The 13,698-nt window shown below is 39.4% G+C and overlaps 1 protein-coding gene across 2 annotated transcripts in view; it reads left to right on the forward strand.

The window, feature by feature from the left end:
• The first annotated feature begins 708 nt into the window (after positions 1-708).
• Positions 709-13,698, forward strand: part of mtr (5-methyltetrahydrofolate-homocysteine methyltransferase) — a 37,100-nt gene continuing 24,110 nt past the window's right edge. For both annotated transcript variants that reach the window (XM_022766053.1, XM_022766054.1), the window contains exons 1-14: positions 709-866; positions 3,787-3,998; positions 4,394-4,483; positions 5,857-5,926; positions 6,049-6,141; positions 7,091-7,197; positions 7,669-7,728; positions 7,938-8,032; positions 8,166-8,266; positions 9,195-9,256; positions 10,757-10,824; positions 10,937-11,016; positions 12,085-12,197; positions 12,332-12,472. In XM_022766053.1, the coding sequence (XP_022621774.1) occupies positions 824-866; positions 3,787-3,998; positions 4,394-4,483; positions 5,857-5,926; positions 6,049-6,141; positions 7,091-7,197; positions 7,669-7,728; positions 7,938-8,032; positions 8,166-8,266; positions 9,195-9,256; positions 10,757-10,824; positions 10,937-11,016; positions 12,085-12,197; positions 12,332-12,472 (1,335 nt within the window). In that variant the 5' untranslated portion in view covers positions 709-823. The remainder of the gene's footprint in view (positions 867-3,786; positions 3,999-4,393; positions 4,484-5,856; positions 5,927-6,048; positions 6,142-7,090; positions 7,198-7,668; positions 7,729-7,937; positions 8,033-8,165; positions 8,267-9,194; positions 9,257-10,756; positions 10,825-10,936; positions 11,017-12,084; positions 12,198-12,331; positions 12,473-13,698) is intronic.

Below are 13,698 nucleotides of genomic sequence, written 5' to 3' on the forward strand. Positions count from 1 at the left end.
AAAGTAAAAAAGACAATTATTAACTTTACAGAAAGTTGCATTAAGGTTTAGCTCTTTTTAAAATTGAAGTTTTTCTTTTTGTCAGATTTCCACTCCAGCCTGTCTATGATGAACATATTACAAGACATATTCAGTTTAGTATCAGTGTGTCCACAGAGGTTTCGTACATATTTGATTTGTCATAGAACAATTGTGTCATTTAGAGTGAGCACGTGTCTGTCTATTGAGACTGCTGGCCTTTCAACAAAAGGAGGAATCTCATATGAAACAAATTAATTCATTAATCTTGTAACATTGTATCTTTCTCTAATCAGTTGAAAGCCAAACTTTTCATATCTCAAGTATCAAAGTGGATAAATAAGGTATCATCAGAGAGACATTTATGGAAGCCCATTCTGCCATAATATAGAGAAAAAACATGAAAAGATAAAAAATGAAAATTACATTACAATTACATAAATCAAAAAACAAAACTAGTCCAAAATATTTAGTCATCATTGCATTACCTCATTTTTTTAAATAATGTTATAGTGTGTTTTCTAGATTAAAAGTTCGACCTAGACACGGTTTTTAAAGGAAAATATATATCGTGGAGCATGTAGTTTAGTTCTGTGGTTGGGGCACGTGAGAAAATACAACACATCAGCGTTATCATGAAGCTTTTATTGTGAATGTTTCAAACCGGAAGTGCAGACGTTGCCGCCGGCAGGCTGGAAGCTGCAGAAAATAAGAGCCGAGTTGTTGTAAAAGTCTGAGCTCAAAAATTAACAGTTTGGTCTTCAGACGGACTGTGGGACTGTTCTCAAGGCTGGCTCTTCACAAGATGGCTCCGACTAATGTCATTCATCAGTACTCTTCAGAAGCGGGTAAATACACTTAGCTTTCCCAATGTTAACTGTTAGCTTTTAGCCTTCTGCCTCATAGTGTCCAACCACTTGTTACACCACGTGTGTGTCAAGTTATACTAATTAACTAACATCAGTGTGTTACATGTAACAAGATGTAAAAGGTAATTTTGTGTAGACTTAGCATTGATAGAACATGTATTGCTGCTAGTGTGACAGAGCAGGTTAAGTGTGTAAGCTGGTCATGTAATAGAGACGCTCTTATGACCAGTATGGTGACAACTAAGCAAACAAGGGCAACCAGTCCACGGGCTGAGTGAGAAACAGTAGTTACTGGCCGTAACTCCAGTGTTATGAGTATGTGGGAGCTCTGTTATGGGCTTCACAATTGGCTAATTCCTTCAGGCTCCGCCTAAGAACCCTGATGGCCTGTCCAGACACAATGCCATTTGCTCTGAGCTGAGTTCAGGGCACTGTTAGGGGGTCTTCACAGTGCACAGTGCTGCATCCACGACTTTCACCTGCGCTATGCATGCGCTCATGGTGCAGCACAGACCAGTGGAAATAATGGGATGCAATGGTGCTGTTGTTGATTTGTATCCTAATACCCCATGAGACCTTTGAGATCTAGCAACAACACACTGTGGCCCCCTATAAAACCCCAGAACATATGCAGCCTCCTTGGCAACTCAGCAACATATACCAAAAAAGGGGGCCAGCTGGGCCTGCAGTTAGAGGGCTACACATGTACTCATAGTAACTGCTATTTCTTATATGCTCCGCCCTCTAGCGGACTTTGGTACTGGTTAACAGTAAGGTTAAGGCAATTAGGGATTGTTGTACCTCCAGCTGTATCTCAGCCTAGACCCCATTAGTCCAGCAAACTGACTGGCCGAGTGGCCTTAGGGTCCCAAGGACACATACCCAGGCCTGGTATGTGTCCTCAGGTTCCAGAAATTATTGGGGTTGCACTTGTGGAGACACCAAAAAGTGATTGTCGCCAAGTTGTACATATGCTGCTGTTTTTATCTGGATCAATCTGTAAATACATGTGATAATAGCAAAGGTGTGTATGGTGAACAATCAAGGCCAAAGAAGCACTTGCATTTTATAATGTAATCAGGCATGATGTGATTATATTCAACACTATATAGATGAGTTGGTTATTGATTTACCTGTATAGGCTCCTCTTTACCGAGGTCATCTGGAAAAGGGTGAGTCAGGTGGTGGGAGTGAGCTGGTTGTTGACTAGGCTAACTTTGGCTGGAGTCTTTATAACAACTTTGTTGCTGGTAACTTTACTTTTGTCTCCATGTCTGCCTTGGTGTCTGCAGCTTTCTAGGCTGTGTTGCTGCTAGGGACGTCACGATACCAGAAATGTAGTAGTTGATACCAATACCAGTGAAATTCCACCATTCTCGATACCTATTTTAAAAAGTAAAAAAAAAAAAAAGTTGTGTGCCTGAACTTGTCGCCATCTTCCATTTGTTATTGCGGCTAGACTGCAGCCTAGTAGTGGACGTTCCTCATCCTCCCTTGGGCAGAGGCAGAGCATGTGCTGGAGAAACTGTGCTTGAATGTGTTCTGAGTCACTCATATGTTGCCAGTGATGCAGTAATTAGTGTTAATGTTCTTTTACACATGTTTTTGGTAGATTACTGTCACTTTTGAGGTAAAACACTTTTGCACCATGAGATAAGTTGCTGATACAGTTAATGACATCTTGCTTGTGCGCAATAAGACCTGACTGGGCGTTACGAGCACTAATTCAACTGCCTCCCTCAATAAGATGTCAATCTCACGTTACTTCCTAAGAGGGTCACTATCAATCTCGTTACGTGTCTGTAATTTCTGTTCCTTCGATACCGTTTTTTGCCACATGGCATCGACTTGGTACCGAAGTATCGGTTCTGGTGACCACCCTAGTTGCTGCTGGTGTTCGACTTTGGCCTCCCCAACCAATTTTGATTATCCGTGTAATATTATCTGGGCAGGTAACACACTAGTGGGCTGAAGTTGTACAGCCGCGGGGCACCCAAGCCCAGTTGTGCACACAGACACCAAGCAGCAAACCTGACCAATTTTGAGTGCTGTTTTACTGAGTACATTACATGATGGTTAGACTAACCATCACAAATCCAATTTGTAATTTACACATCTGACTTCTTGAGGCTTGCCATGCGGTCCACGGGCGCAGGGCACACAGTACACAGTATGAGGGCTCCTCTGCTCCTCGCTACTGTGGGGAGGAAAAAATGCCTTAAGCCAAAAGTGATAACCTTGGGCTGAAATGATGGGTGACGTCCCAGTTCCACCACACCCCTGTCCTTGCTGACAGACATGCAGAAGGAGTTTCACCGAGAGAGCACATAGATCCCCAGCCCTCTTGGCAGAAGCGAGCACAGTCAGTTGAGCACAGTCTTGATCCACACCAACTCCAGGCCTGCTTGCTCCGGTGGCAGGCCTGTGGGACCAGGTCCCACTGGGGAGCAGAACAGCTAGCAATGTGCTTCACCCTTCGGATCCTCGCAGGAAGCGTTTGACCAGTGGTTTTCTTTTTTTCATATCAGCCCTCAGCCTGAAGTAGCCGAGAATGGGATTGGAACCTGAACATTACGTTTGGGTGGAGGTGTGAATCCCCTCTCTTGCCCCATCGCTGAAAAATCTGTGTCCGCGCATACCCTGGCATCGCGTAATCTCTGACGTCACCGTTAAATACAGAAACAGCCACGCAGTCAGAGTGGTGACCGGCAGTCCTAGAGTTAAAAGGAGAAAAACAATTTTTACCAGAAGAATGGAACCAGTCAGATTATTACTTCATTATTACTTAGTTGATAGTTAAGTTTTCAATTAAAGTGTTGTTGGTTATCAGCTGCTTGTATTTTTTGAAAAGTTTGTCTTACACTAAATGTATTTGAAAAGTTACCCACTTTCTTTCTAGGATGCAGATGTCCATTAGAGTCTGAGCTACGAGCAGTGATGCAGCAAAGGATTATGGTCCTGGATGGTGGGATGGGAACCATGATCCAGCAGCATAAGCTTGAAGAGGAACAATTCAGGGGCGACGAGTTTAAAGAGCACCCGCTTTCATTGAAGGGCAACAACGACCTTCTCAGCATCACACAGCCAGATATAATTTACAAAATACACAAGGTAATTCACCCAAGCAACTTTTTCTCACTTAGCTGTGGTGGTGTCAGTTCATATCAGTTTAGTGTGGGATTTTGAGATATTTGTGCAACCAAACCAATACAAATGAAATGATGAACTGAAATTGAATTTTGTTTGTGTTGCTTAAAAGCAGTGTAAAATGACATTTGACAAACTCAAAGCCAACATGTTTTGCAGGAATAATGTTTTGTTAATGTTAATCTTGATAATCCACAGACCTCCCTGCGAACCACTGTGTACTAAAAGAATTGTCCTTATGAAAACTGTCCACAGTGAGGTCTGTGGATCATCCAGAGTAACAGGGACAGTGTTTCTCGTAGTGGCTTGAATCTTGTCTGTTTTGGATGTACGTAACCTGTGCTCTCCTCTGTATAAAGGAGTACCTGCAGGCTGGGGCGGATATCATAGAGACGAACACATTCAGTAGCACTTCCATTGCTCAGGCAGACTATGGACTGGAGCACATGGTATGATGTCAACAGTGTTGGACCAGCGTGGACTCATGTAGTTACGTAGTTGTAGAAACAAAGGTCAGATACACAGACTGACTGGTGTTAACTCATTAACTGCTGATGAATTCCCCCACTTCTACAAACAACTGTACACTCTTCACCTAGTTCTGTTACCTTGCTGTTAACTGCACCTTAAACTACAACATCCTCTCAGCATTCAGCAGATACAGCTGAGACAGCTTGTCTTAATAAAACTCTTACCATTATGAATGAACAGAAAAGACATGTATTTCTCCAATTTAAAGTATTTTACAATTTTTTTGGCTCTATTTTCACAACAAAGTGTCAATTTGCAAAACTCTTACCAGAAAATAATATCAATAATATACTCACTCTACTAACTTTGGCCTAAGAAAGTCATATAACACATAATCAAATCATCTGTATTAAATTAGGTAATAATCACACAGTAATGTGTTACCTAGTTTCAAAACATTATATACTTACTGACCACATTATTAGGAACACCTGCTTATTCATACAATTATCCAGTTAGCCAATCGTGTGGTGGCAGTGCAGTGTATAAACCTGCAGATACAGGTCAGGAGTTTCAGTTAATGTTCACATCAAACATCAGAATGGGGAAAAATGTGATCTCTAACACACTATAATGTAGGTTAAGTTAAGTTAAGTGTTTGGCAACGCTGCTCTAGTTGGCAACAGAGAAAAGCCGATCTATTCACCAAACAATAAATGCGCTCTGACCCGACACCATAGGACAATTCATACGACTTCTTTTTAGGTGTTCAACAGCTACAGAGAAATAAAGCAGATTCATGGCAATTGCCAGTCTACCCGGTGCGATCGGTGCCAGAGATGGAACGAATGTAAAAAATTTTGCACCACCAATGGAGGAGGAGGTATTTGTAAACAGGAAAATCACACCATCAACAAACAGGTTGTATTAGATGCTACCTATACAGTTCTAGACATTGTTGTACAGTGTCCAGGATCTACACACAATTCAAGGATCTTAATGGAGAGTGAGCTGAGGAAGCTGTTTGAAAGGATCATATTCAAGCTGGATGTCAAAATGTTAAAATGATGAAATCCCCAGCAAGAATGAGAACTCCGTCAGGGTGGGCTGTCTGATGCTCACTGATGAGTAGTACTGTACAGAACTTGTTTTGATTGTATTACTCATTTATACCATGTGTGACTAGTTTTCATTTGTTGGGGTTTTTGCGTGTAGTTACCAAGTGACCAGATAAGACTATTTCCAGTTCAAGATAATCATAAAAATAATTATGTTGTTTGTCACAAGCTCATTTATCTTATTTAAAAAGTAAACCTCTGCTTTTGGTGGTGGTTGTGTGTTTGTGGTGCAGGCTTATCGACTGAACAGGGTGTCAGCGGAGCTGGCAAGAAGGGCAGCTGATGAAATTACCAAACAAACTGGTAAGCTGAATTTTTAGCATTAGAGCAGCATATCGCTATCTGGTAGATAAACGTACAGTCCCTGACCCTCAGGGGAATTCCTTGTTCGTGTTGCTTCAACTGTAACCTGTATGTGTTATCAGGTTGTAAACGCTATGTGGCTGGGGCAGTGGGTCCCACCAATAAAACCCTGTCTGTATCACCATCTGTGGAGAGACCAGACTTCAGGAACATCAGTAAGATGACTTACACATTTTTATGTCTGTGCTTTTTCAGTGTATCCGCAGGTCCTGGAACATCTTAAAAACATTTGATTAACTTTCCTGAAGGTCTTAGCAGGTATTAAAAAATATTATATTTAATTTACAGAAAATATAAATATTGTCTCTTGTGATACAATAAAAATCATTTTAGGTCATATGTTCTCTACTGGTTTCCATCATACTTTCATAGGATAGGAAAGATAGGAAAGTTCATTCTATGTGATATTAAAAGCCCTACATTTAACAACCTTTAACTGTGGCAACTATAAAGTTAAATAAATAAAAAGGAGCAGTGATAAATGAATGATTCAGTGAACAAGAGGTGGACAGGGGCCCTAAGACATACATATATTATTTACTGTTTTAGGGGCCATAGAATTTCTAGCAGCCATCCTGGAAAGTAAAAGTCATGATGTAACATGATGTATGCGTAATGTCAAATTTAACCTTTGCCCACCACGTGACCACAACAGTTGAGTTTGAGGTGACCACAACAGTTGAGTTTGAGGTGAACACAACAGTTGAGTTTGAGGTGACCACAACAGTTGAGTTTGAGGTGACCACAACAGTTAAGTTTGTCACTGGCTGTGTTTAAATGTCAGGGTATTGGTCATATGGTGGTTAGTTGTTTATATGACCTCTTGCCCCTCCCTCACGTACCTTTAACCTATTAGAAACATGTGGACATCTATTTTCTATTTTCATACATTAGAAGAGTAGTCTCTTTGGTTTCACATCTGTAACAGAAAATTTCAATTTCAATTCATAAACATGTGGCTTAGCACATATCTATACATGAAGTTTCTGACCATCTTCAGAAACAACTCTCAGTATTAAGCAGTTGACAACACCACTAATAACAACCTCAACATTAAACACAAAAATGAAATAACTCCTGTGTGTGTGTGTGTTTCTTCCCCAGAATTTGATGAGCTAGTAGAAGCCTACACAGAGCAGGTCAGGGGTTTATTAGATGGAGGAGCAGACATCCTTCTGGTTGAAACCATCTTTGACACTGCCAACGCTAAGGTAGCCCCATATAACTGATTTCATTATGTAACCAGGACCTGTATTCACAAAGCTGCTACTTCAACAGAGAAAATGCAACTTTGCAATGCTGACAACTTGGAGATCTCTAAGCCACCTGTCAGCTGATCTATTCACCAAACAATAAATGTCTCTGTGGACCCACATCACAGGACAATTCATACCATTTCCTTTAGATCTTCAACAACTTCAACAACAGAGAAATGTTACGCATGTGTTTTTACCAGCCCAGATGGTCTTTCATCAACCAATCGCTGACATTTTCACTTTTCCTTAGTAAAAGTTGGTCTCAGCAGCTTTGTGAAGAGGATTTAGGAGAAAACATTTAGTTAGAAACTTTAATTGCGACTTAGGAGAACTCTTAGTGGTAAGATAAAATACTTTGTGAATATGGGCCCTGATGTTTTATGTACAGTGATTGGTGCATCTAATGATTTATTTTCCCTTATACAGGCTGCCTTGTTCGCCATCGACCTGCTGTTTGAAAGCAGCTATGAAAGAAAACCTATATTTGTATGTTTATTTTTTTTATTATATTCCAACCATATTTTCCTCAATTTTGTTTAACAACAAAAAAAAGAAATTGTTCAAAAAAAAAAAAGGATGGACATTTGGCCACTATGTCAGCTGTCTTGGAGCTAACCAAGCATGATTGTGTTCTTTAGGGTTTAGTTGAGCTTATATTTAAATATTTCTTTTGCTCTCTCCCACTCACAATCTAGATCTCAGGGACCATTGTTGACCGGAGTGGACGAACTCTGTCTGGTCAGACTGGAGAGGCTTTTGTAGTGAGTGTATCCCATGCTAAACCACTATGGTAAGTTACTGAACCTCAAACCTAACTACACTTACTATGTCATATCATTAGAGTCTTGACAATAACACAACTGTGCTCTATTACTGGAGTAAAGCCCAGTCTCTTACTGGTTTTGTCCCTCTGTATGTTGCAGTATTGGTCTGAACTGTGCTTTGGGTGCGACAGAGATGAGACCATTCATTGAGGCCATTGGAAAAAGCACCACAGCTTTCATTATCTGTTATCCTAACGCAGGTAACCCACAGTCTAACCAACTACATATCTTCAAATCCAGGCCTGAAGCAGCTTATAGTTAAAATGTAATTACAAAGTACTCAAGGCTTCAATCCAGATTTTACATACAAAGTTTTGGGTTCCTTTGCTCTTGAGTGTATGTTAGCAGGACTGATTACAGCAGATGAGCAGAGTGTACGAAGGCTGGAGTGTGCCACCACAGCCATTATACAAATTTTCAGTGTTTAATGAATAAGTTAACAAGTTAAATAACAAATACAAATCAGAGATCAATCAACTAAAGATGATAATTAGATTTGCCACTTAGATTAGGTAGTTGTGTGGTAACAGTTGGCCAAGTAGAGCACCTGCTGTTGCTCTGTGGGTTGAACTTCATTTTCTAATATGACACTGAGCAGATGTCTTTAAATTATTTAAGCCTTTTTAATCTTTTTATACCATTCCATTTTAAAATTGAATTATTATTTGATCATTTCAAAACAGAATGACATATAAGTTTTCTATTTTACCATTTAAATGCAACTGCAATAAATACAATGTAAATGTATTAATTAATTGTAATTTAACATTGCATAAATCTATGATAAATCCATTGGCACACTCGAGGCTCCATACTAAATATTACTGACTTGAATATGGTACACATATAACCACCAAGCATGATTTACTTTATATTTCCACGTATTAAGGACTGAAACTTATAAATACATGCATGCACCGTTTTGGCACTCTTAGAAACAGCTTTCAATGTGTTCCTGTGTTCTACCACCAACACAAACTACAGCCTCAAACTGACCATTTTCACACAGTTGAAATTATTCTGCTCATATTTATAAGCAACTGTAGCACACAGGATCTTTGACATAGTTTAGGCTGCATTATGTATCATGATGTCATGAGCTGTGTGTGTTATCTTCTACTGATAAAGGTCTTCCCAACACATTTGGAGACTATGATGAAACTCCAGAAGTAACAGCCTCCAGTTTAAAGGTTTTGTTCTATTATTACTACTTGCATGCTGTGGTCCAGGTCTCATTCTCTACCCACACTCCCCATCACTCTGTAATGTCACACCTAAAAGCAAAATGCCACAAAATTAGATTAAACTAAGCAAGTTTTCAAATAATCCACCACCAAAACAATAAATTCATTTTTACTGTTTTTCTTAGAATGGGATGAGAGGATTGATATTAATATCATATTCGTGTGTTATGTACAGAGCTGGAGTCAGCAAGGCTTCACACTGCATATGCGAGTTCAAATTTTACGTGGTCACATTCGTACATGATGATCATTAGTTTTGGTGCACCCCCAGCACAGTTACTTTGTTAGCCACTGGGGTTGAAACTAGTGCTTTTTCTTCTTCACTGGCTCAATTGGTCTCTCCTTACCTGTACGTTCATCATTACGCTTGTACACCCAAAATGAGGGGAGGATGGAGGAGGCTGGTGGAGAGAGAGTGCCAACGACAGGTCAGACACACCTGATGATGAGACTTTAAGTACAGACTGAGCCAGTGAAAAAGAAAAAGTACTACCTTCGATAGCAATGGTCAATGCAGTACCTGTGGTTGTGAAAGGATAGGAATGCTATTCTGAGTGTGTATTATAGGCCTTGTGGCCCGTTCATTGCAGGCAACTAGCTAACAGACTAAGCTAGTTCCTGGGTCAACACAGTATAAGCTTGAACCTTTTAAGATGCACAATAGTAAGAAACACAAAACCAGCAGGGACTGATGCATCACCCCTTCCCACTTGTTTTCAGTGGTTAGATGAGAGTAATCGCTCAGTGGGGGAGAATGAAATGGTCATCAAGTTCAACACTGCCTATGAGACAATGAAAGAGGAACTCCCATTATGTGCTGGTGCTGTGGTACTCGGGACAGATCCAAGACACTAAACTGAACAAAGTGAATTTTTGTTGTGTATTGCTGTGTGAAGTCTGGACTCTATATTTTTGGTGAATTAAAGACATATATGTATGATGTTGTAAAGAACATTTTCTTTTGTTGGGTGTGGTTTTACATTGTAACTCCAATACACTGATTAACTCTGCCAAGTTTTCACCCGTGTATGTCCCGTGAAAGGTTTTAGTTTTATGTGTTTAAGCTATTACATGTCTAAGACTGGAAGCAGTCTTTATGCTAAGCTAGGCTAACCACTTCCTGACTCCAGCTCTGTACTTAACGCACAGACATGAGGTTCTCAGAAAGAAAGCAAATAAGCATATTTTCCTACATTAAATGATTGTAAACTTAAAGTCAAGCATTTCACAATGGCTTTATGCTTTTATCTGTTCTTTTCTTTATTCCTTTCTGTGTGTATTGTCTCTGTGTTGGTTTATAACATACACAATATTCTTGAAAAAGATATTGGTCTCAAAGACCATCCTGGTTAAATAAAATTTAATTTCAAAATGAAAAAAAAAATGTAAAAACTGCCCCTGGCTGCATCATTGCTGCAGCTAAGTTTCTGTGTCTTTTGTCTACAGGAATTTGCTAGAGATGGACTAGTGAATATTGTGGGAGGCTGTTGTGGGACGACTCCAGGACACATCAGGTCACTGTTATGTTTCTGACAAGTCTCTTTCTGACATTGAGTTAACTTAAGTTTCATACAATTTTTAAGATTTAAAAATAATTTTTCTCTCCCCTCCTTCATGCTCCTACAGAGCCATACATGAAGCAGTTAGAAACTGCCAGCCAAGAGCTCCTGCTGCTGACATTTATCAAGACTACTTGCTGCTGTCAGGTATGATAACTCCTGTTACCATCTGCGGAGTCTGTAGTGAAACTTGATAGAAAGATAATGCTAATACATGTGAATATAATTTTTAGTCACTTTTACCTTTACCTAGTAAAGACCTAGTTGATCAGGTTGTCGATGAATATATAAAAAAAATATTGACTTAAATTACAGTAAGTTCTCAGTGATTTATTTATTTACCTTAACTACATAGAGAACAAAGGCCCTTTTTGGAAACAGGCTTAGATTAATGACAGACCTTAGTGTGTGAGGTTTTGTAGCTATGAATCCATGTGCTCTATCCTGCTCCTGTTTCTGCTTGCTGTTGATGCAGATTTAGAACCTCTGTGTTTGCCTGATTTTGATCATTTCAGTATAATGTGGTTTGGCAAATGTCCACATACAGGCTTATTCAGATCTTTTGACCACCTTTCACAGTCATAGTTTGCTCAGTGAAAAATAAAGAAAATATAATCATGTATGTGTAATGAGTAAAAAGTCTCTGTCTGCTGAAGAAAACCATTAGATGCAGTTACCTGCTCCAGAAACAGCTAATAAGTGGACCCTGAGTTAATTGTTTCTGTCAAACTGTTGTTCCCAAGGTCCCAAGCTTTTGACAACAACACTTCCTGCTGTTGTTTCATATTAAAAAAACTTCTAGCAGCTCAAAAGCTATAACCACTCCCTTTCCTGGCACGCTTTTAATTTGAAATACACGTACACGTGGTAGCTTAACATAAAACAGTATTTGGGTTAAAAAGAGAAACTCAGAGCAACACTGGTGAGTGTGAATAAATCTCTTGCTTTACTGATGAAATTAGAACTGTGCAAATGTACATTATATACAGTATATATATATATATATATATATATATATATTATACACTCCCAGCTGTTATTTGATACTTTAATACATCTACATCCAGACATGGGAGTTTGTTTGTATCTTTATCTTTAAAATGATATAGTGGTGCTGAAACTTCCATGCCCTGCTACAGGAGAGCTCCTTACCTCTGCTTATTCTTATCCAAGTTACAGGATGTCAGTGAGATAAAATGTCTGTTTGATTTAAAGGTTTAGAGCCATTCAGGATCGGCCCTTATACCAACTTTGTAAACATTGGAGAGCGATGCAATGTGGCTGGGTCACGCAAATTCGCCAAGTTGATCATGGCAGGAAACTATGAGGTGAGACAGAATTTCAGAAAAAATGTTTTTTTATGTATTCATTTATTTCAGAGTTTGCAGTCAAAGCATGAGCAGAGGTGAAACTCAATATTGCAATTAACTGTTTGGTGTGTGCTTCCCTCTTTGTTTTCCAGGAGGCACTAAGTATTGCTAAGGCCCAGGTGGAGATGGGAGCCCAAGTCCTGGATTTAAACATGGATGAGGGGATGCTTGAAGGGCCTACAGCCATGGCTCGATTTTGTAAACTCATTGCCTCTGAGCCAGATATTGCCCGGGTAAGATTTAAAGGCATTCGAAATGAACACACACAATTTCTCAAGAAGATATTTCGGCCATGTTATTATAGGCCATGTTATTATATCGTATTGGGTATATTGCAATATTGTTATATTATTATAGAATCATATATTACAGAAAATAGAATGAAAGTATACTATTAAAGTATTTTTTTACAAGGACAGAAATACTTTAGCACCCAGTTTGACATCTTGCACGTTGCAGATTGTGATTGAAAGAGATGCCAATATCACTAAATTTTGTATTCTTTAATTCAGCCTCACACATTTCATTTTCTTTTGTGCAGTCACACAGCTGTATGGATGTAGCAGCAAAAAACAGAATAGAAAGAAACAAACGTGTGCAACTACACAAGCAAAGTTGACCCATCCAGAATTGAACTGTATGTCTACGCAGAAAGCATTTTAATTCTACAGTCGTCCTTCTCACACATTTCTGATGGAACAGATACACTTCTGTTTTAATCAATCCAGCTGTCCACACAGACTGTAGCAGCTTATGTTTTACTCCAACTACATGCATGAACCAAAGCGTATTTTTAGGCTTTAGGTCTGTTTTCTTTAGTGCTTTTGTCTTGGCTTCTGAGCGCTGCCAACACCCAGGTGACATGCACTCAATGCTGTGCCTGAAGGCATCCTGTGTAGACACAGATGGAGCACTGTAGCTGCTGCCATGATGAGCAATGGAGCTCCGATACTATGATTCACCATGGCAACAGAAAAATAAAGAGCAGAGGCTCCATTCAAATCCAGTGGAGCTAGAAACATTAATGTGTGACATTAAAAACACAGCAGAAGTGAAAGAGCCGTCTAAAGCTTCACAGAGATTTTATTTGTTTGTTTACAGTGATTAATGGACAGAAAATGTTTCGGTGAAGAGGAACTGATTAACAACCTGGCTGTTGTGTTAATGTCACAGTGTGAGAAAGACAGACAGTATAGTATAGATTTATATATTTTAGCTGAGCTGAGGGTGAATCCACCATTTGGAATATTTGAACATGTGGACAGAGATCACTGTCTTTGTACTTGCTTTGATGACTGATTCTTAAAAGAAGTTCAGATAGTAAGTAATGAGAAGCTGAGGATAACAAACTAATATCCAACAGGGATTTTGTTTTTCCTCTCCTGACACAAATGCCTGCAAATCACAGAGCTCCTCTATGATATGGACTAAAAGAATGAAGTGCAGTGCTGTGTCAGAC

Source organism: Seriola dumerili, unplaced genomic scaffold (genome assembly GCF_002260705.1).
Source record: "Seriola dumerili isolate Sdu_G_001 unplaced genomic scaffold, Sdu_1.0 BDQW01000807.1, whole genome shotgun sequence".
Classification (NCBI taxonomy): Eukaryota; Metazoa; Chordata; class Actinopteri; order Carangiformes; family Carangidae; genus Seriola; species Seriola dumerili.